We start from the raw sequence: 27,957 nt of genomic DNA, 5'->3' as shown, positions 1-27,957 counted from the left end.
CTAGAAGGAGGGAAATAGCTTTCCTGGCAGTATGAGACAAGTGTATCTTTGGCAGGCTCAATACCTGTTGAGTCATTCATTCGGTCATTCTTTCATTCATTATTCATTTATTCATCAGGCGTCTACTGGGTGCCAGGCCCAGTGGGGACAGATGAAGAAATGGCAGATGTCAGGCTATGAAGTTTCGGTTGTATCCTGATAGTCACTAGGGATCTAGCCAAGGATTTCTGAGCAGGGAGATGACATGATCACAACTTCTACTAAGTGAAACAGTTCTGGCAAAAAATAAAATTAAACAATGGAGAATTACAGAAGCTGATGACTGACAGCTCAACTATGAAGATGTTGCTACAGCCTAGAAACAGGATGAGAAGACCTGACTAGGACAAGAATGGTGGGCATAGAAAGAAGCGTCAGGATTTGCAAACGGTGTGGGTAGAATGAACTGAACTCTGAGACACGGGCAGGGGCAAAGCCCAAGCCTCAGTTTCCTGGGTTGGATAAGCGGGCAAAGCATGAGTCTATAACCCGACTGAGGGACACTGGGAGGAGGTAAGTTTGAACAAAAGAGTGAAAAATGACGATTTTGTTTGCGGCATTCTCATTGAGAAATTTCCGGGTCACTCGTGCAGGAGTGTCCAGTTGGCATGCCGGAAGTTCAGGATAGGGGCAACAGCTAGAGAAAGGGATCTAAGAATTGCGTGCAAATAAATAACAGTTAAAACTATGGAAGAAAAAAAGAAGTAGATTACAGATGGACCCTTGCCAAAGCCTATTAGGGACATATAGGGGATGATCTACCAAAAAAAAAAGATAGGTGGCAGAACAGGAGAAGTAGGAAAGAGTGCTATTATGAAGTCAACAAGGCAAGACAGGAAATTCCCTGGTGGTCCAGTGGTTGGGACTCCATGCTTTCACTGCTGAGGGCCCAGGTTTGATCCCTGGTGGGTGAACTAAGAGAGTTTCCAGAAAGAGGGTTGGTAAATAGAAAAAAGTGCTGAAAATCCAACCCTTCCTTCTACATTTCTTTTCACCTCACCACCAAATTTGTTTGTCTCATTTGTAGACACATCCTTTAATATCACCCTTTAAGCTATGAGTTAATATGTATCTGTGTGGCTATGGTCTATGTGGCTATGGTATATATGATAGTTAAATTCGAAACTCCATTAACATCAGTGTTTCCTGTCCCCACTTTGATGAGACATCTAACGTGATCAAGAGTTAGAAATGAACAGCAGACGTGTCAGATTATTTGAACAGGTTCAAAGAAACCCCAAGTTGTCAACATGACAACCTTTGTAAAATATATTTTATTGCCATCATGGATGATAACGAGGTTTTCTAAATTATAAGCCAATGTCATTTACTTAATAGCATTTCCAGAAAAATCTGTATTGCAGAAATGCTGTGTTTCCAAGAAACAGTAATGGTTTCTTCAACTCCATATCTTACTCTTTGGATAGCCAATTGCAATTTTCCAGAAAAGGGAAGTTGCAAAAACCAAATCAAACTAGTGCCACAAATGAACACCAATTGACCCTTTCAGAGCAGTTGGGTTAGTATTTAAGAATCAAACATCTAACCTGTCAAGCATCTCTTAATTTTTTTTCAATCAGTGATGAGCTATCAGGGTAGATATTTTTCCTTTTTATAAAAATAACACACAATATTTTGTTTTATTTTACTTCTTTTAAAATAAATATGTGCAGACAGAAAAACAGAAAGGAAGGACTTCCCTGGTGGCACAGTGGTTAAGAATCCACCTCCCAATGCAGGGGACACGGGTTTGAGGCCTGGTCCAGAAAGATCCCACATGCTGCGAGCAACTAAGCCCATGCGCCACAACTACTGAGCCTGCGCTCTAGAGCCCGCGAGCCACAACTACTGAGCCCGCGCTCCTCAAGCCCGTGCTCTGCAACAAGAGAAGCCACCGCAATAAGAAGCCCACACTGCAACGAAGAGCAGCCCCTGCTCGCCGCAACTAGAGAAAGCCTGCACGCAGCAGTGAAGACCCAACGCAGCCAAAAGTAAAAAATAAATTTAAAAAATATTTTAAAAAAGAAAGAAAAATAGAAAGGAGTAAAAACATAACAGTTCAGGCCCAATTTGAGGCTGAGTAATTAAACCAAACTCCTTCCCGACATCTTGTGTTATGCCCTGTGGAAATCATCTAATCCCTGGTTTCCCTCTGACTGAAGCTAGAGTTCTGTTCTCAAATTAGATCCACAGAGAGTGAGACTCCTAAAGGGACCTGTTGACCTACAGGCATTAGGAATGTCTGCTGAATCAGTGATTCTTCACTTTAAAACTAGTAAGCGTTGGGGAGTGAAGAGCTAATGTCTGGAGTTGATCATCAAGGAAATGTAGCATAAACATATCATTAAAGATCGGGTGGTAACCACTAAAAGAGCTAAATATGGCAAGTGTTCAAAGTGGTTTCCTCTGGGAAGTGAGCTGTAAGTTAAGGAGGGTGGGGATTCTTCACTTTAAAACTAGTTAAAACTAGGCTGAAGCAGGAGGCTGTGATATTCATTATAAGATGTTCTGTACTTTGCAATTCTTTTTTGTAAGCAACGGCATTTTTATTTGGAGAATACGAAAGTGGAAAAAAGCTATTAAATGTTATGATTACGTGTATGCTTACTTTGTCTTATGTAGTCTAGATTTTTGAATTTACATTCACAGAGTCACAAAAAGATAGAGAAGATCTTCTGTTTTGCAAATCAACAGACTGAGACTCAGAGAAGTTAAGTGAGCTGTCCAAGGCCACACAGCTAGAGCCAAAGCAAGAATCCAGCCTCCCTACTAGGTCTGTACCTTATCAACGCCCTCTCAAGCTGCTGCCTCTTTTTATGAATTCTGCAACGCAGGGAAGGGATCCATTCTTATTTAGGAAGTTTCAGACTATACGATAGACTTCCCTGGAAAATTATTATATCACGGCTCAGCCTCATCAGACATTATAAATGTCTGATGTTAAAGAGAAGAAGGGAAATACCAGGAGGTGGGGTATGGAAATGGAATTTCCAAAATGAAAGTCAGTTTCTAGGGAGGGGGGACCCACGGCACCCTGTATAGCCACCCCTGCTCGTCAGATTACATAGCCAAGTGGATTCATTTGCTAGAGCTGCCATAACAAAGTATCAAAAACTGGGTGGCTTAAGCAACAAAAATTCATTGCCTCTCAGTTCTGGAGACCAGAAGTCCAAAATTATGGTGTCAGCAGGGTTGGTTCCCTTTAAGGACTGTGAGGGAGGGATCTGTTCTGGGCCTCTCTCCCTGGCTTGTAGATAACTGTCCTCTCCCTGTGTCTCTTCCACGGTCTTCCTTCTATGCATGGCGGCGTGTGCAGATTTCCTCCTCTTATAAGGACACCAGTGACATTGGATGGGCTCACCCTACTCCAGTATGACCTCATCTTAACTAATTACACCTGCAACAACTCAATTTCCAATAAGGTCACCTTTTAAGGTACTGGGGGGTGGGATTTCAACATATGAATATTGGGGGAACACAATTCAATCCACAAAACCAGGCAATGACCAGATCCTTGAAGCCTTCCTCCAAACATTTACAGAATTTACTGAATATTTTCTTTTTCTAGGAATATGTCCCTTTAAAAATTAAAACCAATTGGAAAAAAAGATTTGAAAGAAGAAATTCACTTTACATTTACCCACTGTTAAATCCTCTACTAAATAAGATGGAAAATGCTAACCATAACATTACCTCCTCTAAACGAATACATACTCCAGGATAATTTAGGATCAAAGGAAGTAATAATAATTTAAATTATGAATAAATATGCTTACATTTATATATATATAAACATAACAAATGTTATACAACAAAGTCATCATCCAAAAGCATCCACCCGATAGCTATACTGAAAGGTTCAACCCTCAAGTGACTATGTCACATTTTAAGGGGTCTTGTCAATTTTAACTGTACAGCTGAATGAAGCCTGAACACCTCAAACTGGGGAAACACACATAAAAATTTAAAATCCAATTTACTTTTCCATTCGACCATGATGTTTACCTTTTGCTTTCCACCCAGAGAAAAGCAAGGATGACAAGTTTCCCTTTGATTTCTACTCAACTCTTCTTGGACAGGTCTTTACAGCAAGGACACTTCACAGGAAGTTTACAAGGGGAGAATTTTCCTCTTATTTGGTTTATCTAATCAATAGTTCTCCTATAATATGCAAATGTACATTTGCCTAAAAAGCTTTTGCAAATCTGTCTATCTAACTCGAGACAACTAATCTGGGTTAATTTTGAAAACAAGCTCTGGCAGCAAACTAACAGAGAGTAGCAAATATTTCTCACAAGAGTAAATTATATAAAGCTGGTAGTTTTCCAAACACACCCACTTCTCACTCTCAGTTTATATGTTTTATACTAACTCACTCGTTCACTCACTCACTTTTCACTGAGTCATTCAACAATCATGGGTAAATCCCAACCTAAATGTGGGTTGCTTTCCTGCAATTTGTAACACTACTGTTTGGAACTGGAATGCATCATTTAAAATAAAAGCAAAGTTACCCATGCAGACTTGGTCTTATGTATTCAGTAAATGCATATCTAATCATAATGAGATAATGAGAAAAAAAAGTCAATACCCATAATTAAGCATAAACTAAAATGAATTATGTTTACTTGTGAAAAAAGGTTCTTTCTCCTTATCTTTAATCTTTTCTTAAACACTCCCTCCTCCTACTTGCCCTGACGGAAGCCTGGCTTTCCCTTGAAAATACCACTTCCTTTGTAACTCTTTCCAATGCTGGCCATTCCTTCAACCTCTGTCCAACTACAAGGGCAAAGAAGGAACAACAACAGACTCCTTGTTCCCTACTGCCCCTTCCAGATACTTGATCCTCTACAATCTCTCAATAAATTCTGCTCCTTAAGCTCAGAAGTACCGCAGGTCATACTCATGACACCCTTCCCAGAGCAGATGCTCCAAACCCCTGCTGACTGACCACCTGGCCCTGTGGCCCGATTTCCCAGACACAGCTATCTGGACAAAGGGGAGACGCCTGACCCAAGCCATACCAGTCAGATTTCCTCTCTCTCTCAGAAATTTGGAATTGAAATGGAAGAGGAAATACCTACATTCATATTGATTTTTTCCTCATTCTCCAAATATTGACTAATTACCTGCTGCTAGCCAAGTATTGTGGCAGATCTTATACTGTACAGTGCTTTTAGGAGGTAAGAAGAAGAGTTTAGCTAAAGCCTAGTGTTCATGAAGGAAGAAGAAAGTAGGTTGAGGCTAAAACTGTAGCAGGTTCCAACGGCTGACCAAAGATTGGGGGTTGTATCCTGCAGTTAAAAGGTAGATGGTTTTACAAAATGTTTCTTAACTGACTCACATCAAGAAGTTCTCTGCTTCTCCCTCACTTGCCTTTCAAGACTCATACTTTGAATGTGACCAAAACTGACTGAAATGCTATTCCAACCCACCCTTTTTATTACTAGGCTTGAGCCATCTGTTTACACCATGGTTCTCCCTGACTCAGTGCAAGACAAACTCTAATGGAAGAAAAGAGAAAAACATGGCTACTCTGTAGGTCTTTTCCCCCAGTGGATTGATTGTAAGCCCCTTGAGGACTTGCTTCTACCTCTGGAAGCTGCTATAACGCTCATTACACAGGAGATGCTCAGTCAAAATGTGAGGACTGAAACCAAATAAGAAACATGCATCACGAGCTTGAAAATGCAACTGGAATGGAATGAGTTAAACAAAAAAAAATCATCCGGGATTTCTGAAAGAACACCTTGATGGGTGTGGACAGTTAAGTCTGGGAAATGTGCCTTCTTTGGCATAAAGAGGGGGTGGGAGGAAAAAGAGGTAGAAGGAGAGCCAAATACTTTCAAAGAACAACATTATGTCCTAAGGAGAGAGTGATTTAACGGTATGCAACACACCTGTGCTTGCCCAACAGCACGGTGATTAAGAAATACTGTTATCGCCTTCAAAAGGAAGTTTTCTGAAACATTAAATATGATAACCTCCTGCTGGATTTTTCCACTGCGACTGCAGTCGCCACTTCTAATCGTGCTGCTGCAAAGATAAGGCAAGATCTAAGAGAGAGGACACCGGGTGCCCATGAAAAAATGCTGTTCCCAAAGGTAACCTCTCAGCATACAATCTATCAAGTGTTCCACTCAAGGGACCAACTCTGGTTCAAAAAAAATTTTTTTTTTTCTTCCAGAGTCCTTGGCTTCTGATAACTGGAATTATGAAGATTTAGGCAGTGAGGGTCCAGGGAGTTGCACAACTGCAACTCAGCCTGTTTAACTTCAAACCCTACTTTGTTTTAACTAGTCAAATATAGATTTTTTTAAGGTGATTTTAAAAGAATCCTATTTACAAGATTCTAGAACACATTAACAATCAAAGATTTAATCTGAATGTTAATGCTGCTGCCAAGGAACGAAAAAATTATTAGTTTTTTTTTCATCTTTATATATTTGCTATTTGAAGCACATGAAAGAACTTTCATAAGTGTGACTAGCTCACAGTGTCTTTCTCAATGATAAATATATGCTTCAACTTATTTTTAATATAGGTCAAGCATGATCATGTTTTTTTTACGCCACGGAAAAGAAAAAATCCTGCAACTGGTTTAGTTATGGCAATAATAGGGTAAGATCCAGGCAATGAAACTTTTCTTCCCATATGCCTCTGTTCCCCTTCATGAAACCAACTGGAGGAATCAGGAAATGGCTAGTGAATTCAGTATTAAGAAGGTTAACTTAACTACTAGTTAGCAAGAAGCTGCAGAGACTTCGAGAAGTCCTTTAGACCATACAACGTCTTGCAGCCTGACACAACTCAAAAGCTTGGAACGGAATGCTAGAAAGTTTTGAAAAAAGGATCTTTCCGTCTCTAAATTTCACCCACCATGCTCTCAGCCCCCACTAGCCCAAATTAATTTACAAGAGCAGAAAATTTTCAGACCTTCACATAGAAAGCTCAGAGGGTCAGGCCTTTCTTTTAAATTGACTAACTAAAGGGTCTTCTGTAAAGCCTTGGGTTACTTAAAGAAAGCCATTTACTCATTCATTCATTCATTTAACTAGTATTTACTGAGCGTCTATTGAATTCCAAGTAATCCTCTAGGCACTGGGAATAGAGCCTCCAACAGAAGGAATCTGACAAGAAACCAATAAACAATATACAGTATATGCACTATATACAAATATATATACACACACATACATACATACATTTGGCCCTTGTATCCACGGATGTGGAACCTGCAGATACCAAAGGCTAACTAGACTACCCCGTTTTATATAAGGGACTTGAGCATCAGTGGATTTTAGTATTCACAGGGGTCCTGGAACCAATCCCCCAGGGATACTGAAGGCCGGCTGTACTAAGGAATATAAGTACTATGACATGCTAGAAAGAAATCAGGGTAAAGATATAAAGGGGGGGTTGTTATTAATAACAATCTTGTTAATTAGTTTTACAACTACAGCATCAAGACGCCAATTCTTCAATTTTCAGATGAGAACTACTTCAGGTCACAGTGGTAATATTAGGTTTTATTAGTAATTCAGTCAGTGCTGATTCTAGATTTACAGTTATCTTATGCCTTGCCCTTTACCCCCATTTCTTAGTCAGTGCTCCAAACTCTGGTCCCTCTGAAATTGGGGATAAGGAGCAAAGGTTTCAGAGAAAGAATCACATCCTCCATCTCCTGCTCTTGTCTTCTTCTGGAAAAGGCCTGAGAAAGGACACAGCCACACCTTCTGAGCAGATTCTTGGTTTACCTGTATCTTTACAAAACCATTTCTAAATGATCCACCCTCTGTTTGGCTTACTCCAGTGACTCATGGTTTTGTCACTGGCTGGCTTTAAGGCTACAATGTTGAAAGCAATGTAAATTGGGTTCCCAGCTTTAGCAAATCAAAATGCAGGATGCCCAGTTAAACTTGACTTTCAGGTAAGCAGCACAATTTTTTAGCCTAACTATGTCCCACGCAGTATTTGGGACATACTGAAATTTTTTAAATCAAATAACTGTATTGCATCCAGCAACCGTATATGTGAACATTTTGGGAATGACATTAATGATTTATTCCAGTAGCATGGATATCAGGTTTTGACTCAGCCAGAAAGTAGAGAAACTGCTTCCAAGTAACAGTACTCACAGCAAGGCTAAGATGCATGAGAGCAAAATTTTGCAGTGCTGTATGCATCATAACAGAGAGCTAGTCCCCACCTATTTCAGGAGCACAGATCAACCTGCAACAGCCTTTACCATTGCTCAGCCCTATTGGTGCTGACTTACACACCTAGAGGTGATGAGGAATTTATTTGAACACTTAGAAGAGACAGATGGTGTCATCAGACATTTGACAAAGAGAAAAAAATGTGCTAGAACTCAATGACTATGCACCCACTCCTTAAACTCCTTGCCAAAGTTTAATGAAATTTATTCTAAAACCTCCTATAGGGGGTGCATTTGTTTGCTAGGGCTGCCATAACACAGCACCACAAACGGGTGGCTTAAACAACAGAAACTTATTCTCTCACAGTTCTGGAGGCCAGAAGTCTGAAATCAAGGTGTTGGCCAGGTTGGTTCCTTCTGAGGGCCATGAGGGAGAATCAGTTCCATGCTAACAATCTTTGGAGTTTCTTGGCTTGTAGAAACATCACCCCAATCTGTGCCTTCATGTTCACATGGTATTGTGTATGTGTGTGTCCATGTCCAAATTTCCCCTTTGCATGAGGATACAAGTCAGGGCCCACCTTGCTCCAGTATGACCTCATCTTAACTAACTGCATCTGCAAGGAGCCTATTTCCATACGTCACATTCTGAAGTATTGAGGGCTAGAACCTCAACACAAGAATTTAGAGGGGACATATTTAACTTATAACAAGGGGTGGAATCTGTAAATGTGTTAGAAAGACTGGAGAGGAAAGCCAAAGATGAAGGAGACCAGTCTGGATATGAAACCTGACAGAGAGAACTTGGGAGGTGGGAGGCCCCCAAGACCTGGGACCGGCCCCCAAAAGTCTAACTATTCCAGCCTGGGGGGAGGGGGCTGATGAGGAGACAGATGAAGGCTTCTCTGCAAGCAAGCACCCTGCTTTTACACCGCGTGGAAGGATGCAGCGGCAGACAAGAATGAACCATTCTGTGTCCACTTCAGGCTTTGGCGCTGTAAAAGCATCCCTTACTGTCCCCAGCTTTCAGGATTCCTCCCTCATTATGTGTGTAGCACTTACTATCCACAACACTCATTTAGCAAAGCTGTTCATATAGTGTCATGTGTGTTTTCTAGGTATGTTCTTTCTCTACAACTATATCAGGGAAACTTTCCATTTTCCCAAAATACATTTTATGTGCATATTTTATATTACATGCCCACACATATATAATTATGAACATATATAAAAAAATTAAGCAGCTGAGAATGGAATTTTACAAATCAGTGGCTGAGAGTCATTCTTTAAAAAGTTTCTTCTTTCAGATCATCCTTCCAGGCCTTATGGACGTTTTCAAAGGATAGATAACTTAATTCAGTACTTGGAACAGTTATAAAGTTATACTCATTTTTTTTCCCTGATAAATACAGATTGATAAACATACCATACTGGAAATACAGTCTCTTGTCATTTCATAATTATTGAGGTAAAGATAAATTTGTGGAGAGTACATTTTCTGGCAGAATGAGAAATAATGATTCTGGGACATGAGGTATAATTTAAAATAAAATGTACCCACGTAAAAATTGTAAAGTGTTCAAAATATATGAAAACCAGCAAATCCACTTCAAAATTCTATTTTCCAGGTGTTAGAAGGATTGGGACAGAGCATCTGGTTTTGTTAATTTAGGCCCCTCTTTCAACCAGGTATTGATAAAGACCTACGACATGGAGACCTTGTTAAATAATTGTTGATCCAACATCACGTACATTATTTAACCATCTGTAAATCTTACCAAACAAAGCTGCTTGTTTCTTAGTTTTGCCCAAATGCTGCTGTTTTAGGGCCATGGCTAATGACCAACAGACAACTACCAACGAGTCAGTTCACTGAAGTTCTTAAAGTAGATAAGGTCTGATCCCTTCTCTTATGATCATATAATCTATGCAGGAAGACAACTATAATAGTAACCAACACACTTTGATACTTTGATACAATGCACAGTACTAGATACTGTACTAAGTTCTGTATTCACTCTTTCCATTCTCATATCAGCCCCATAAAGAAAGTACTATTGTTATCCCCACGTTAGCCATGAGAAAACTGAGTTCTAGACAGCTGAGGCTATTGTTCAAGGTCAGAAAGCTAGTTTGTCCACTCTGCTCATGCCTCGTCTACACTTTTGACTGTCCCTCTGAGACTCAATAGTTCCTTTGTCCCTGTAACAGGAATAGTATTATCAAAAGAGGGGCTTGCTGTTAATGTATTTTGTGCCCTCCAAAGCGTCAATAAAGGAAAATCGCAAGTTCCAGAGACAAAACAGAAAAGAGATCTCTTCCACATGGCAATAAGAGCCTAAGTTGCCCACCTTAAGATGACATTGGGGGCTTCCCTGGTGGCGCAGTGGTTGAGAGTCTGCCTGCCAATGCAGGGGACACGGGTTCGAGCCCTGGTCTGGGAAGATCCCACATGCCGCGGAGCAACTAGGCCCGTGAGCCACAACTGCTGAGCCTGCGCGTCTGGAGCCTGTGCTCCGCAACAAGAGAGGCCGCGATAGTGAGAGGCCCGCGCACCACGATGAAGAGTGGCCCCCGCTTGCCGCAGCTAGAGAAAGCCCTTGCATAGAGGCGAGGACCCAACACAGTCTAAATAAATAAATAAATAAATAAATAAATAAATAAATAAATAAGTCAGGAGCTCTTTAAAACAAAAAAAAAAAAAACAAGAAAAAAAAGATGACATTGGATTAACCCAGTGTACCATGGGCCCCACCACTCCTGATTGTCTTAGACTCTGTTTTACTACTTTGCAGTTAATGAGCAGATAGTTTTGGCCAGTGGTTCTCAGCCCTGAAGGTACATTAGAATCACCTGGGGAGCCTGTAAACAGACTAATACCCAGAATAAATCCCTGACTAATTAAAATTAGGATCCCTTAGGGAGGGATCCAGTCATGAGGTTTTTTAAAGCTTCCTAGGTGTCTCTAACGCACGGCCAAGTCTGAGAACCGGTACTACAGGCTGTACACCAGTGCCTCTCAACCGGGGGCTACCTGCCCTCCATGGGATATTTGGCAATGCCTGGAGACATTTTTTGTTATTATAAGTAGGGGCAGAGGATGCTACTTGCATCTAGTGGGTAGAGGCCAGGGATGCTGCGAAACATCCTACATCACAGGAGACAGACCCTGCTCCCCAACAAAGAATTATCTAGTGCAAAATGTCAATAGCACTGAGGTTGAGAAACACAATGTTCCCCTTTGGTTCAATTCATCTAACTTGTGCATAACCTACTTGCAGGGACTGTGCAATCAACTAAGTGCAACTGCCAGCCTCTCTGCTAACCACACACTCAAAGAAATTAAAAATCAGGTAAAGGTGGGCAAAATTTTGCCTTACAAGGCTTCCCGAGGATAATATACTCGATCTTGATTGTGTTTGAACCAGCCTTTACAAAAGATTTTGGGACAGAAATGGGTCTGAGCACAGTACATCTTCCATGACGATTTCCTCTGAACACTTTTAAATCAGGAAATGAGGTTCTGATGAAGCCCAAGTTAGTACATCATGTCTCCTCTGCAGTCAACGTTACATGCAGAGAAGGCTGCTTAGAGTGAATACCTGCAGTTCTCTGCCTGGAGGGCATCTTTTTGGCAGGAGGGTACTTGTGACCCTTGCAGAGATGCCAGCAAGAGTATCAGAGAGGTAATACCCTCAGCAGTCAACCTCAATGAAATGATGATGGCGAGTTGGTGAATAAGTTTCACCCCCTTCCTCACCCCTCTGTTAGGATCTGATGCATTCCAGAGTGGCTAAGTGGCTCACGGTGGGGTCTTTATGGGTTCATTCCCATCACCGTCTTACATCCCCACTCTACTACCAGTGTTTTCTGTGATTCTATCCCAAATAAATTTCTTACACTGAGATACTCATCTCAGGTTCTGCCTCTCGGGGAACACAAAAATGGAACAAATCTCAGAATACGTGACACTATCAAATATGCCTAAACACACTGAAAAATTAAGTGGACAAAAAGGTACATCGAGACATCTGAGCCAACATTAGTGCAAAAAAAAGTCTTCAGGAAACTATTGTTCATGGGTTCTTAGAGAGCAGCAAAGATACTGTATCCACAAAACAAGAGAATGCTATAAAAAAGAATGAACAATGGGACCAAGAGAATGTTCTGGAACTTAGAGATAGAACAGGTAAAATTTTTTAAAGATTCAATACAAGAGTTGTAGATACAAAGCTAGTAATTGTTCATGAAAATGAAAAACCATGAAAGAGAAGGACAACTGGAGAAAAAAAAATAACAACAAAAATTAGTTTCTTAGCGTGTCCATACAGAGGGTCCAACATCCAGCTATAAGATTTCCACACACAGAGAGCAAAGACAGCAAAGGAGAAGAATTGTCAAATAAATAATACAAGAAAAATGTTCCAGAACTGAAGTGTAAGAGCCTTTGGACCACAGGTCCCAATCTACTCAGTAAATGGCATCCTAAATGTCTTAGTTATTTTTTTCATGACATTCATAGGCCCAGAGAAACACCTACCAATTCAATTTATTAAGTAGTTAAGTCCAAACAACATAGTACATCTTTATGTCCTAAAAACTTAGCATTTGTTGGGCACTATACAATTTCTCAGACTTTGGAATCATATTGGATACTGCCACCTTCATTTCATGTGGTACTTGTTATTTTTAATTTAATTTAATTTCTTATCATTGTAATTGCAGAAAACCCAGCTTTGCAAGGATATTCACATTATTGAAGGAATGCAGCAATCTAATATTGAAACTCCCTTTAATAGTTTGCCTGGTATCCAACAGATGTTGCTGTTTTCCTTGAAACTTTAAAATATTCCATGGTACCCTTGTGAGTTCACTGGGACACCCTAGAATATCTTGGCACACAGTTTGGGAACTATGGCTTCAGCCTACTGCTGTCCATTAAGTGCTTGGAAAATTGATTACCAAAAGCCTCACACCAAGGCAAGTCACTCTATACAACTGAGAATATCAGAGATAAAAAGAAGTATTAGAAGTTTCCAGTAAAAAGAAATAGTTCACACATAAAAGAAAGAGAACGAGAATGGCATAAGACTTCTCACTAGCAAACCTGAAAACTGCTGAGGGAAAATGACTACTACCTCAGACTACCACAATCAAAGGACCAACCCAGTGAGAAAATAGATTAAAGATATTATGACATATTTACCTCCCAAACATTCTTTCTCAGAAAGCCACTAAAGAATGTGCTCCAGCAAAACTAGGGAGTAAACAAAAAATGAAGGTGACAGTAGATCCAGGAAAACAGACACAGGAAAAAGCCAAGGACAACCCAAGGAAGATGGCCACACACCAGGCCAAGACAGAACCAGTCCAGAGTGGCAGGGCTCCAGGAGAAAAATAAACAGAATGGGTGGATTATTTGATATGTGTGAAAATCTGAAAAAAAATTATTGCTAGAAATTTGATACATTAGTGCTGCATTTGGGAAAAAAAAAAATTGAGCTAGGCATAAGAAAACTAAGCAAATGGAAAAAAAAGAAAAGCTGTTAGTAACTGCAAAAGACCTGATCATAGAATATTACTTGACTGGAAAATGGAGCAAACTGACATCATCATAATTTTATAAACAGAGACTGATTTAGTCAATAATGGCTAAATCTGATATATCAAGAAATAGCAGTAATAGGCATATTATTCAGAATATTAGAATATATATTCTAGTATGTAAAAAGAAGTATTCCAATATTCTAAATCATATGCCCATACTGCTATTAGAATATTCTAAATAATATGCCTATACTGCTATATATTCTAATATTCTGGGGAACAGGAGAGAAGATATGGGGGAGGGTAGGCGAAGGAATGCTATAAGCATGTAGTATTTTGATTTAGACAAATTCTAAAAATGAAGTAGAGAACAGAGGACAGTATATGGATATCGCAAGCAAAAAAGAAAAATCATTAGCCTTGATTTTCATTGCAGATGAAGGACATTTCAGATGAAAGTATTTGAAATGCAAGGCCCCAGATAGCCATGTAATTACCTATATTTTAAATTTCACTTTGCTTATGTAATCCTACTTTCAAGTCACCTTTTCTGTGAAGCATTCCTTTCCACTTCATATATCCCTAGTACTTTCAGATATTCCATAAGTTCTGTTACAACATTTACTCCTTTATAATTTATTATTATTATTATTATAGAACCTATTGTAATTTACATAAATGTAGTTTATTACTCTACACCTGTCTCCCCTCTGGGCTGTTCTATTTTAGAACAGGAATTTCATCTCATCCCTCTATAGATTTTTGCTTCAATCTACCAACAAGGTCCCACCTTACAAACATTAAAAGAAAAATTATTTTAATAAATAGTTGTGTAACAATTTTACACCATACCTCATCAATTCAAACTGCCCATTTCTTTTCATATTTTATCATCTCTGAATTGGGGGATAGGCCTTAAAATCTCTGAAGGTGTGGATGGAAACCAAGTTCTTGCAGAGAGTGTTTATAATTTCTCCTATCATTTATAGGGGGCCCTCCCTATCTGAGAACACTTTAGATTAGATTATCTGCCTAAGTACTTTTTAAAACTCACACTGACATTGTATATTCAGACCTAAATATTTATTAGAACCAACTTGCAATTCAAAATTATAGGAGATATATTTTTCCTTCCTTCTACCAGTACCAAATTTGAAATGAGTGCCTTTGTTGTCCCTTTTTGTGTGATGGGTTTTTCATTTATTCCTGCATTGAAGGCATAGCCCTTTGGTGTCCCAACTTTATGCAGGTAACCTATCAGACTTCCCATCTTAGACAGTTTTTTCTTTCTTAAGGGTACATAAACGATATATCTTCCACTGGATGGTCTCTTGGAGACCATGAAACACAGTACTAAATAATAGAATAAAAAACTAAAGTATATTTCTGACTTAGTCATAATTATATAAATATTTTACATTTTTTGTAAAAGAAACACTTGGGTTTCTTTGGGTTAATAAGATCTCCACATTCCTATAATTACTAGAAAATTTTTTAAAGAGTTTTGAATTTTGCTGTGTAGGTTAAATCCCTACTTGCCGACTGTTTCTTCACAAAACACTCTTCTGCATGTTCCTGCACATCAGCATTTTAAGACACAGTTCACATTTGCCCACTAAAAGCCACAGCACCCTACGCTGTGGTTTGGTTGATGGAAAGCATCTGATGCGACTAAAAATCATCAGTGAAATACACCCTTGTGGGATCATAATTCACCCCTGCAAGGCAAATGAACTCTCCTAAGCCATCACTTACATCATTTGGTTCCCTAACATGGCAAATCCCAAGCTGTCCTTTGTGCCCCCCCAAAAGGCTTTATAGAACATATGATTGAACCCTTCATTTAACTTATATGATTGAACCCTCTATCCAAAAATAATACTTAGATAAGCATGAGATCTGACATATTACACAGTTAGTAAGTATTTAGTGCAGACTACGTTCCAGGCAATGAGCTAACCACTTTACGTACATAATCACTCTACTCCTTACAATGAACCCACTGATTAAGAAATTGAAGCTTGTAATTAAGTAACTTGCACAAGATCACACAGCGAGAAAGAGGTAGCGTGCAAATTCAAGCCCAGACAAAATAAATCCAAGGCCCACCGTCGGAACCATTGTCTTTTACCACTTTGAAAAAAAAACAAAATTGCGAAAGGAAGAAACAAGAGCAGTTTGAACAGCAATGCAAACAAACTGGACATGTCAACTGCAGTCATCCTCAGCAGCCCGTTAAATTTTAGACAGAGCCTCCCACGTTTATGAACATGCTAAGAACAATGCTTCAGTCCACAGGGAGGAGCAGTTTTTAAAAGTACTGAGCTAAGTATGGGTCATGCTTTGAAGTTCCATGACAATCGTTATTAATCATGAACTTTTCCATCTTGTCTATTCTGCGTTGGGAATGGGGCTCACTTGTGCGGGTCTGTTAGGATATTTACTTTGTGGTGCACATTATATATTTTCTCTTAAGTCTCACTCTGCAGGGCAGAGCTAAAGGCAAGCCTTATTATAGATCAAAGCCAGTGAAGTGGGTAATGAGGTTTGGTACGTAAAACACTTGTTATAAATACGGGGGAAAAATTCTGGCTTTTCTTTAACATTAACTGCTTTGAAATGCATCATCTGAAGTCGAATTCTTAGTAGGCCACTAGCTGCCAGAGAATAATTTCCCTTCGCCAAACAGAACACTGGTAGCTTTGGTTAGATGTCTTTCACAAGTGTGGAGCCGTGTGCAGTGAGTTATTTTTATACATACTTCATGGGGTGACGGCTAAAATGCACCACTGAACAAGAAGAACATCCCCTACCCCGGCAGAAAGAAGGAATTGAAGGACCATTCCGATCAGCTTCACTTAAGGAACATGGTCTGAATTCTCAGGCTGATACATAAGCTTAAAAAAGAAACAATTAAAATATCTAAGCAGAGAGTTTTCATCTCCTTGGGTAGAAAGCGTTCTTACTTATTCAGATGTGTAGGTCCCTGTGCCACAGCGGGGCAAAGGCAAAGTGGTTATAAACATAACACGAAAAGGATAATTACATTTTCGGATCACTTTTAAAATCATGCCTGGCTCCTCTTTTGTCAACTGTCTTTCAAGACTGGTCTGTGTTAAGTAAGTGCTTCCTAGGTTTATGAAGTGCCTTCTTTATTCCTCTTCTCTACAGGAAAAGGTATAGTTTTCATTATCGGATGCCAAATGTTTATCACCATACTCCAACAGCAGGAGTGCTGGAGGATGGGAGTCATAAAAAATGGGTCATTGCTAAATCCCCCAATTTTTTCTCCCTCCCTCCCTCCCTCCCTCCCTTCCTTCCTTCCTTCCTTTCATCTGTCCTTCCATTTTGTCCTTTTCTAACACATTTTAACAGCCTGATGTCTGCCAGGTACTATGCTATATATGCTGGGGTCAAAATCTCCCTATTTGTCTTACTAATCTCAAGTACTTCACAATCAGCCTCGAATACCCTACCTCCCTAATTACTGTAAGGCTCCCAAAATCAGAGGCCAAGGCTTATTCGTCTGAGACTTCTTTTGGTCCCCACACGATGTCTTGAGTTTGTGTAGTGCGCAGCAGAAGAGCTGACGGGGTGTTAGATAATCTGATTTCCAGCTCTGTCACTGACAGGTAACCCGGGACCAGTCACCTAACCCTCCCGTGCAAAAGGCAGATTGTAACACCTGTCCAAGCATCCACAAAGGGGTGACCTGGTGACAAAATCATAATGTGAGTGAAGCCCCTTTACAAACCTAAGCCTTACTCATGGAGTTGCCCCCAAGTATAATTCAGGGTCAAGTGGCTGTGTCCCAGGGTAGCTGGGTGGAAACAGGGAGCCAGTCATTTCACTAAAGCCTTGCCAACCTCATGCTAGAAGCATCGCCCTAGAGAGCGAGCTTCTTGAACCGTGAAACCGAGCGTGACATTTCCCTGCCTAAAACACTTCACCCTCAGAAGGAACTCCAACTCTGTAACAAGGCTTACCAGCCTTGACCCCTGCTCAGTTCTCTGGGCTTTTTCACTCTTGCCCCTCATCAAGGTCTGAAGGTCACATTCTACCCGCTCAGCCACACTGAGCTAGAGCTGACGGTCCAGCTCTTTTTTAGGCTGCCCTGAGGCATCTGCCTTCCCTAGCCCTGGAGGGGCTCTGCTGCCCTTCCCGGGGGAGACCACGGCATCCCATAAAACCCCGGATGTTGCCCTTTTCACTCCATCCTGTAGTTGCCTGCATGGAGCTGATCCGGTGCTGATCTGTGTCTGTCACGCAAATGTTGCTTCTTGAGGGCAATCCCCTAGTGGCGTGTGGCACATAGAAGACACTGAATAAATAACTCATTAGAGGCGTAAATAAATAATGAATGAAGAACTCCTTTGCAATGAGACAGGAAGTGATTCTTTACTGTGGTTCAGTGTATTCATGAAGTCCTACCTGGGAACTCTGCACCATTATGACTTCAGCAAACCAGATGTGGTAGCAGAAAAATTATCCCTCCCCACCCCCCACCCCCGACAAGAAGATGCCTAGTCTCCAGATCCTGTGAATATGTTACCTTACATGGCAAAGGGGAATTAGGGTGGCTAAACATTAACTTTAAATGGGGAGATTATCCTGGATTATCTGGATGTGACCAATGTAATCACAAGGGGCCTTTAAAATGCAAGAAGGAGGTATAATAGAGGTTGGAGTGATGAGAGGTGAGAAGGACTCAAACTGCTACCCCAGGCTTAATGGAAGGGAGCCATGAGCCAAGGCATGAGAGTGGTCTCTAGAAGCTTCTGGAAAAGAGCCTCGAGAAAGGAATGCAGCCCTGCAGATACGTTGATTCTGGCTCAGTGAGATCTGCATCAGGCTTCTGACTTTAACAGACTGTAAGATAGTAAATTTGTGTTTTAATTTACCAGGGTTTCTAGTTATTTGTTACAGACACAGTAGAAAACGAATATTTCAAACAAGAAAGTAGAAGAAAGACCTCATAAAGACAAATCATTCCACCTCTTGGAGCTTCACTTTCCTAATCAACAAGTTGAGGATAAGCATTCCTAATCCGCTTATTTTATACAGCTATTCATGAGGATCAAAAGCTTTAAGGCTTGTGCTTAAATCTCAGCCTCAGCGTTTATTCACTGTGTTTCTTTGGCAAGTGGCTTAATTGATCTGTGCCTCAGTTTTCTCATCTGTAAAACAGACATACTGATAGCATCAGGTTATTGTGAGATTCCACTGATTTAGTCCACGTAAAATGCTAAGAACAGCATCTGGTACAAGGTAAATATTATGTAAGTGTTAGCTACTATCACACGTGTAAAAAGAGTTTGCAAAAGGTTAGGCATTATAAAGTGGTAAAGTAGAATTAGTATTCTTACAGAACACTGGTTCTTAAGAGGTTGGTTCTTGCCCTTCCCCAATAGCAGTTCATAAATTTATGGAGGCATTTCAGAGGTCAAGGTGGGTCGTGCTGGCATATGACTAGCATTTAGTGATAGCCGTCAGGGATCCAAGACACCTTGCAACATCTGAGCCAGTCCTTCACAGTGCAAGATTTTTCCAGATCCCAAGTGATACTACATACCCCTACCCATCTTCATTTGTAGCTATGCATCGATGGTAATTTTACATACAAGTCCTAGCATCTACCTCCTTCTTGTACCATGTAGTTATCTATTGAAACATATTTTTTATAATTCACTTCATTTCTCCATTTTTTAATGTTAATAATAATAAAATAATAGGGCATTATTTTGATTTTAAATTTAAATTAGAGTTAGGTTATATTTATGAAATTCATTTCATGATAATAAAAGGGGTGTTAGAAAGATTTGTTAATAAAAGTGTGTTGGGTCTGAATTTATAAGATATGAAGTGAAATAAGGTTTAGAGATGGCTTACCCCAGCTTTCTAGCTTTCCAATGAAGAAAATTAAGGTCCAAAGAAATAAAGTATATTGCAAAAAGTGTAATTATTAGTTAAAAGATAACTCAAGTTTCAAGATTCTAATTCCAGGGTTCTTGGGTATTCTTTAAGAATCTGTACATCCTAAATAAATTAATATTCTTTAAACTTCAAATTCTCATCCAATCCTGAGATTGTATGCCAGCAAAATCACTGCCCTTCCCTTGCACCCTGCCATCTCCCTGCTCCATCGTCCCTACTTCCAGCACTGGAGAAAGTGATTATGAAAGTGACATTTTAGATGATCTCAACAGACAAGCATTCCTGGGAGCAGTACTGAGGGAGGAACTTTGGCGGAGAAGGTTAATGCCAACAACTGTCTCTGACTTTCTCCTTTGCGGTTTCTATTTTTTCTAGTCCAGTTCCATAAGTGACCTTTGTACCCAAGGATAATTCTGTCCACCCCTCACCTCCACTTCCGGAACATTCTGCACTCCTTGATCTTAACAAAGTTCTGAAGAAACTAATTTTATTGTCGCTTCAGTTACAAAAAGGTTGATATAGGCCAAATTATGATTTTACTATTAATATAAGGGCAAAAAACTCTTCCCCCATCCCCCCTTCTGTACCCAAAGCTGCCAAAGACGTTTATGCAGGTATGCCCTGCCCAACTCCAGAGGGTGCACCCCTGGAGTTATGAGGTTCAATATCTGCATGGCTGAATGCAGGGTCCCTGTTCCCAACTCCCTAAAATGGGAAATGAGTTCACAGTGTGAAGATTTCTGATCTTAACTTTGATGCACGTTTGGTTTAACACTGACTTAACTGGCATAGTTTATTCACTCTCTAAGTTTGAATTGCAATTTAGTCTCTTTGCCCGCCATGTGTTCAAAGATGGAGGCTCGGTCACATTGTAAATTTGGGCCATATGGCAGCAGCTCCCTCTTGATAGCCAGACACCTGGTGATTAGGGCTTTGAGACTCAATCCTCTTTCCTGTCTCTCCCTTTTGAGTGGTCCACACAATTGCTGTTTCCTGCTCAAGGCTGTCCCAAGCATGTCAGCACATTCAAGGAGTGGGGAAGAACATCTTGAGCCCAATAACTGATGAAGCTTCAACTGATTCAGGCACGCAGTTGAAGCAGAAGCTCAGAGTATCAATTTCACCTCGAGGTTTTAAGTATGAGCTTTTAAGTCTGATAGACCTGGATGCCTTCTAGCTCTGGTAGTTTATGCAAATAACCTGTAAACTTTAAACTTGTAAAGTCTGTAAACTTTAGTTTCCCATCAGTAAAATGACCAACAGTAGCACTAACCTCATGGAGTTACCAGAAGTGTACACAAACAAATGTAAGTAAAACCTGGCACATATTAAGTGCTCAAGAGATGTTAGCTGTTGCTGTGATTCTCTTTTCCCAGAGCAAAGGTCTCCTAACATTACAGTTCTATAGTACAAAAACAACAACAAAAGAACAGAATAAAAATTTAAAAATATAAAAATTTAAAAATATAAAAATTTAAAAATATAAAAATTTAAAAATAGTAAAGGAATAGGAAAGGTGTGTCCCTTAGAAGGGGCAATTTCACCTCCATATGAATTGTAAAAATAATCACAGCAGGCATTTGATACATTCCGCCCCGCCCCCCCCCCTCCCCCGGCCTTTTAAAATTCTCAGAGTGCTCTTCCATACAGCAGCCCAGTAAGTAAGCATTTCTTTATTCTCATTTTTCAGAAAACACTGAGGCTCAGGGAGGTTACCATCCTTCTGTGGCAGAATCTAAGACTAGAATGCTGGCATTGAAATTTGCTGGGCGGGGTTTCATTTCACAGGATGTACCATTAGTAGAGGCAGTCAGTCTCCACTAGGGGGCGCATGTCACGTAACGGGGGGTCATAATAGCTGCGGTTGAGGGATGAAACTAGTCTCCAACCGCTCCCTCAAAAATCAAGCAAACCAAAAAAAGCAATCTAAATAGAAAGGAGTGTCTTTGCCATATAAATATATCTTTAATACATCTCCCTTAGCCCTCTGGTCCAACTAGATTACATCAGCAAAGACTTTCCTATGTAGAAATTCTGAAATCAAGATGGCATTTCAGTGCAGTAGCAAGTAGATAGGTGATTTTATTTTATTAAATTTTTTTAAAGATTTTTTTTTTTGATGTGGACCATTTTTAGTCTTTATTGAATGTTACAATATTGCTTCTGTTTTATGTTTTGGTTTTTTGGCTGTGAGGCACGTGGAATCTTAGCTCTCGGACCAGGGATTGAACCTGCACCCCCTGCACTGGAAGGCGAAGTCTTAACCACTGGACCACCAGGGAAGTCCCAATAGGTGATTTTAAACAGCCCTTCCCCTGGTTCTGAAAAGTCCCTTCAGCTGGGAATCCCTGTACTAGGCCAAGCTACAAAAGAGAGGTTGTGTGCTATTTGATTTGATGATACATGATCATTCCCACCTCATTTCGGACCAACACTCTCAGAAGAAGAGACACTGTTTTGGGGGGGAGAGGGTTTCTTGCTCATCTTAATAGCAGTCAATTTCTGAAAACTCAGGCTTGGAATAAGACTGCTGCCCAAAGCCCAGGTGGGTCGTGTCTAGGAAGCCCATAGGTCCGCCCCTAGAGGTCCTGCCTAGAACACACAACAATCCGTTGTAAGAATGTTACCTTCAGAGATTTTTACAAAGCTAACTTTTCAGTTGCTGCACCAATAAAGTCAGACAACTGCTTGACTTTTTTTTCTTTGTCTAAGTTTATTTTAAACTGTAGCGAGTCACATTTTCTTCCTCTTTTGGGGTGAGAGAGTTTTTTTGTTTTGTTTTGTTTTTTTACTTCTTTGATAAATCACTAGCCATTAACGTGAAACTGAGGAGAAGAAAAGAAGAGAGATAATGAAGGGCAGTGCCTGAAATAGAAGTGACCTTTGTGCCCCCTGATATTTTGCAGTAAATATTACAAGCCAAGCAGGTGTGCAGCCGTTTAGTCCAAACTACATTTGCTCCAAATTCCACCTGCCCCTTGTCACACAAGCCGACACACACTTGAATCAAGAAAACTTTTTTTGTTTACTAATGTTAACCATAAAGCCAAAGCAAATAGCCTTCCACTTTCTGGATCCTGGGTAGCAATTAAATATGAAGACATCACAAATCCTCTAGACAAATAAGGGGAGGGGGGGGGAACGTGTATTCTAGGCCATGAGGTGGGCCATGTACCAGAGCGTTGCATCAGCTGTTACAGGGAACAGTTGGTTTCCCAACTTCGAACTTTCTGGGTTTCACACACCAGCACCACAACTGATGAGCAGGAAATTGACTTAAGTTCTTAATTTAGGACTTAAATCAACCACCTGGTTTACAAGGTCTCAGTTGAAACATTGTTTCAATGGCCATGGGTTCATTTATTCGTTGACTCAGCAAGCATGTCACGGAGCTCAAGGGTGATGACCCGTAACTAAATCAAAGACCCCAGATAACTCAATCTACAGCGGGGAAAAGCTGGATAAATAGATATTTCCATACATTAGTACTGAAAGAGCTATGTACAAAGCAAGCTAAGGGGCAGAGTGGCAGACATCAAGTGCAAAATGCAGCTGTAGCGGGAAAGGAGAATGCGTTATCCCCTTACCACTGCCCTTCTGTCCCACGTAACGCCCCACAGTCACAAAAGGGCACAACACGGTGCTACCTATTCTGCTCACATTCGGTACCTAGGAGAATGGGGACATAAGATCTCACGAGAGTAGTTTCTAAGACACCTCGCACGCAGGGGAAACTGTTTACAAATGCAAAGTTGTTTCCACATCACTCCGGGGGGATGGAGGGGAAACACCGGGGGAAGATGCTGGGCAGAAACAACACTTCACCAGCCCTCCACCGGAGCAACCCGGAATCCAGACGGACCGGCCAAACACCTGGCAGCAGAAGTGAACTTTTGCATAAAGCTGCACCTCACTTCCCAGCCCTGGGCACAGCTCCCGAGCCAGAAGTCCAGTTTCCAATTTGAAAGGAGGGAAGTCGGGAAGGGTGGTGGGAGTTCTAGCATTCACACGTTGCCGCCCCTCTCTGGCCCCTTGGAGATTCAATCCTTTTTTTAGCTGGGCTGCCCAGGCTCCTGAGAAGAAAATTGTGCCAAAGCAGAAAACTGTCAGAGTTGCGATTACTCAGCGAGCTCGCTTCGGAACGCGGGCGCGTACCCTTCATTGCCAGTTTCACTCCCAGCCCCTACACTACACAAGGATTTTGCGCGGATAAAAAATGAGACGACATCGCTACGCCTCCGACCCGGTGCTCGGCACAGAGTAGGCGCTCAAGAAACCCTGCTCGCCTAGCCTTTTCCTACACCCCTGACGGGTCAACGCCTGGGAAGACCCTAGGGCGGGAACAAGTTGCCCCCAGGTGGGTAAAAGTTGTCAAAACTCCGCCAGCTGCGCGCTGCGGCCCCCTGGTGGGTGACAGCACGCAGGTGGGTGTGAGGATGCGGCTGCGGGGGGGGGGGGGGGCGGCGTGCGCTGCGCATCCCGAGCGGCCCGCCCGGCGTTAACCCCTCACCTTCCAGCAGCACTTCCTTGCCAGCGCGCTTCAGCGCCTGCACCGCCTCGTCGTGGGTGGCGTCCCGCAGGTCGGCCCCGTTTACGGACAGGATGGCGTCCCCTACGTACAGGGCTTGAGTTTGGTCCGCCGCCAGCCCCTTGAAGATCTTGCTGATGAGGATGGGCATCTTGTTCTCCTTGCCCCCCTTGATGCTGATGCCCAGCCCGCCCAGCTCCTGCTTCAACACCTTCACGCCGCGCTTCTGGTTCGAGATGGACTCGGGCACCTGCTCGGGCAGGTCGGTGAAGGCGGTGCGGACTCCGGCGGGCGAGTCCGGGGGCTGCGCGCCGCCCGCGCCCGGGTGCCCCGCGCCGGCGCCCCTGCAGAACGAGCCATTGGTGGCGGTCCCGATGCCGTTGTACGCCGCAGCGCCCTCCTCGCAGCTCAGAACCAGGGCGTCCTCGCTCAAGTTCACCAGAACTTTGTGCCAGCGATCCCGCACCAAAACTTCCAGCAGCCCGCTCCGCTGCGCTCGGCCGCCTCCCCCGCCGGCCGGCCCGGCCGCCGCTGCCGCCGCCGCTGCTACCGCCATCTTTCCGGCATTCTTAAAATGCCATGTGATTGCAAAAGGGGGGAAAAGTGGGGAAGGGTTGCGGGGGGAGCGAGGAGAGCGCGCCCCGCAGGGAGGAGGCGGGACGCGGGACTCCACTCCGGGACTTCGCCAAAGCGCCCTGCGCGAGTTGGCAACCGCGGTCCGGCCGGTTCCCCCTGGCCTGATCCTGGGCCGGGTGGAGCAACCTAAAAGAAGAAGGAGAGACAGAAACAGGAAAGGGGGAAAAAAACAGCTGCCAGTTGCAAAACCCCAAACCAAGGGGAAGCTGCCTAACGGCTAAGCGCCGGGGAGGGTCGGTAGGGGGAGCCGCTCCCGGGGAAGGGCGGGGACCCAGCGCCCGGCGGCCGCTCACCTGTTCCAGCCGCCGCAGCCTCGACGTTCACACGCCGCGCGCCCGCTCGACCCTCCCCTCCCCGCCTCCCTCCTCCGAGCGCACGTCGCCGCAGGGAGAGCTTCCCGCTCCACCACGCCCCGGGCGTCTCTTCTCCACTCGCCCTTCTCCGCGGGCGCCCACACCGCACCTTGGCGTGGTCTGTAAGTCCTGCGTTGGTCCCCTCCCTGGACGCTCCCAAACCCCCTCCCCTTTCACACCCTCTGTTGAATCGCCTCTCAGTCCTAACCCTCAGGGGTGTCTAGATTCAAATCTCCTCCCTCTGGCTTCCTCAAACCAAGTCTCGGCTTCTCCTGCTGAGTTCTTACCTGTCTCTCCTTTCCGCAGGGACTCTCAGGTAGACTCAGGCAGAGGCCTTGGGTTCCCTGAGAGTCACGAGGGAAGGCTGTCCCAAGAACCCAAAATGAAACGTCAGCATAACCCGAGTGCGGGAAACTTCTTTTTAAATGCAGGACATCTTTATGCCGGGTCTCTGGAGAGGTGTCTTTGCTGGCTGGGGTTTTCAGCAGGTCGCTGCCTGCCCCAGACCCCAGGGGCAGATGTTCTTCCAGTTCTAGCACATTATATGCTCTCTGCTTCTGACCTTTTTTTTCCCCCCAATGCCACCCAAATGCTTCCTGTGACATTCTCTTTCTTCCCAAGATCCAATATAGAAAGTCCACCATTTAAGAACTCAGTTGCAATGGACTGTATCTCAAAAGTTCCTTTATGAGTGACTTATGTGGAGCTCAAGCTGCATTTTTCCTGGGAAATGATATTATAATCATTGGTTACCTTCCCAGGCCAATGCGGAAATGCCAACGTAACCCATGTCTTAGATGAACCTCCCAGAACCCTCCTGGTCCTTGAACCTCTCAAGTGCTCCCCGACCCTAAGCAGGTCTCATGGAACTCTGGAAGTGTTTCACACTTCTCCTTTCCCTCCTTTTCCCTCCTCTCTCTGCCCTCTCTCCAAAAACCAAAACAAAATTCACAAATCTGAGAATTCCTAAAGGTAAACCCAACCCAGCAAGGTGTCAGGAGGAAAGAAATCTATTGAACACATTCCCACTGGTGTGTATTATCACTGAAAATTCTCTAACCCTTCCAGAATGACTCACACTTTTAATTGAGAATGTTTAAAAACCCAGACCAATCCCCAAAGATCGGGTGGTTGGTATTCCAGATAGGTCCCAGAATGAAATGGAAACATTTGGGGTTTTTTGTGTTTTTTTTTTTTTTTTTTTTTTGAGGAAAAGAAGTCACTGCAGGTAGGTCAAGGGGAATGCTTAGATTTATACTTCTGCTTGCAGCATCCTTATTTCTCAAATTTCTAACCCACCAGTGTTCCAAAAGCTGTTTATTCTTTCATGTAAAGGTACCCACGACCAGGACAGCACAGGCGGCACCACCGTTGGGTGGGAAAACCGTCTGAGGCTGCCCTCTGCTTTAGAGGCTGAGGACTCACACGCATCACTCTTCAGGAGCCTGAGTGCTGCCAAACGCACTGAGGTGGAGATAGGCACCAGGATGCCAGTGTGATGATTTAGAAATCAAAACAGATCGCCCGTGGGCTGAAATCCTCCATTCACATCACACCTGTATCTTGCCTCTGTGGTCAAGCGATGTCAGAGGCCCAGGCATAACTAGAAGTAATGTATCAATTTGCCATAAGAAATTGCAAGCTCTGGGATGGGAATTTCTCAGAATCTCTGTGATAAGCACGTTTTTTCCGGGTAAGCAACCCTACACGGGAAGGAGTAGGTTGCTTGTTGAAAGCGGCATCGGAAGGAGCAGAGCAAATATTCAATATCGTTAGGCCTGAGGCATGCATGTCAACCAGAGGTGCCTTCACCAGTGGAATTAGAATAATAGCCCCTATTCTAAGTGCTTTATACATGTTTACTTAATCCTCCCAGTAATTCTTGGGGATACTTACTATTATCATCTCTCTTATTTCACAGGTGGAAAAGCGGAGGTACAGATTGTAAAACTTGTTCTGGTCCTGTAGCTAATAAACGGCAGAGTCAGGATACAAACCCAGGTATGAAGAATTTGGACTCTTAATCGTTGTCCTACACTCTCCTAAAAATGCTCAGAACCTGTCAGCCCCAGTGTTCATCTTGGACTGAGGCCAGCCTTTCCATTGGGAGGAAGGCCTTGAGGGTTAAGACCCTTCCCCTAGATGTGTGTAGAAAGGTGCAGCCAGCCTTGTCTCTCTGGCCTCTCCTGCTTTCCAAAGTTAGAGCACACCCGGCCCTTCCAGAATTGACACATTCTTTTCTTTAGGCATGTTACTAAGTTGAAGCTGATGATTATTTCGGTCTTGCTGGCCTAAAAGCCCTTTCTTATCCCTCACACAGCTCTGCGTATCTGGCTCCTGAGCAGTAAGGCTGACCCTCAAAGGTAAACTTTACTTACTTCATTTCTTGGTTCTAGATGGGACTACTGCACCACAGCCCTGTAATACTTACAATTAGGACAGATTATGTTCTCTTAGGTCTCCCCTTTTGAAGAATGGTCACTAGACAGGTCTGAAAAGACTACTAGCTTCCTCACTTTATGCGTGTGGCATTTGAAGCTCAGAGAAGAGCAATGACAAATCCAAGGCCACATGGTGGGTTTGTGACAAAGACACAACTGGGTTATCATGAATCCCAGATCAACTTGAGCATTCCAGATATTACACCTGAAGTCCCCTCCTCCTTTTTTTTTCACCAGATTTCTTTTACTTAGCTCTGTCTCCAGTTCTGTTTCCTCCTTCTGTCCTAAACTTTTGACTTCCATTTCCACCCAGCCCAAAGT

At 42.5% G+C, this 27,957-nt stretch overlaps 2 protein-coding genes across 2 annotated transcripts in view; one reads left to right on the top strand and one right to left on the bottom strand.

Annotated features, from left to right (window-relative positions):
* Positions 1-25,212, bottom strand: part of SNTB1 (syntrophin beta 1) — a 249,155-nt gene extending 223,943 nt beyond the window's left edge. Inside the window, exons 1-2 of the mRNA XM_059901564.1 lie at positions 25,136-25,212; positions 24,189-24,968 (exon numbers count right to left, since the gene is read on the bottom strand). Of these exons, the coding sequence (XP_059757547.1) occupies positions 24,189-24,762 (574 nt within the window). The 5' untranslated portion in view covers positions 24,763-24,968; positions 25,136-25,212. The remainder of the gene's footprint in view (positions 1-24,188; positions 24,969-25,135) is intronic.
* Positions 24,781-27,957, top strand: part of LOC132352102 (uncharacterized) — a 536,476-nt gene continuing 533,299 nt past the window's right edge. The window contains exons 1-4 of the mRNA XM_059902414.1: positions 24,781-24,787; positions 25,065-25,317; positions 27,117-27,196; positions 27,516-27,558. Of these exons, the coding sequence (XP_059758397.1) occupies positions 24,781-24,787; positions 25,065-25,317; positions 27,117-27,196; positions 27,516-27,558 (383 nt within the window). The remainder of the gene's footprint in view (positions 24,788-25,064; positions 25,318-27,116; positions 27,197-27,515; positions 27,559-27,957) is intronic.

The sequence above is a fragment of the Balaenoptera ricei genome, chromosome 17 (genome assembly GCF_028023285.1).
Source record: "Balaenoptera ricei isolate mBalRic1 chromosome 17, mBalRic1.hap2, whole genome shotgun sequence".
NCBI lineage: Eukaryota > Metazoa > Chordata > Mammalia > Artiodactyla > Balaenopteridae > Balaenoptera > Balaenoptera ricei.
Note: the sequence above shows the minus strand (reverse complement) of the source record. Positions and strands in the feature narration are given on the sequence as shown.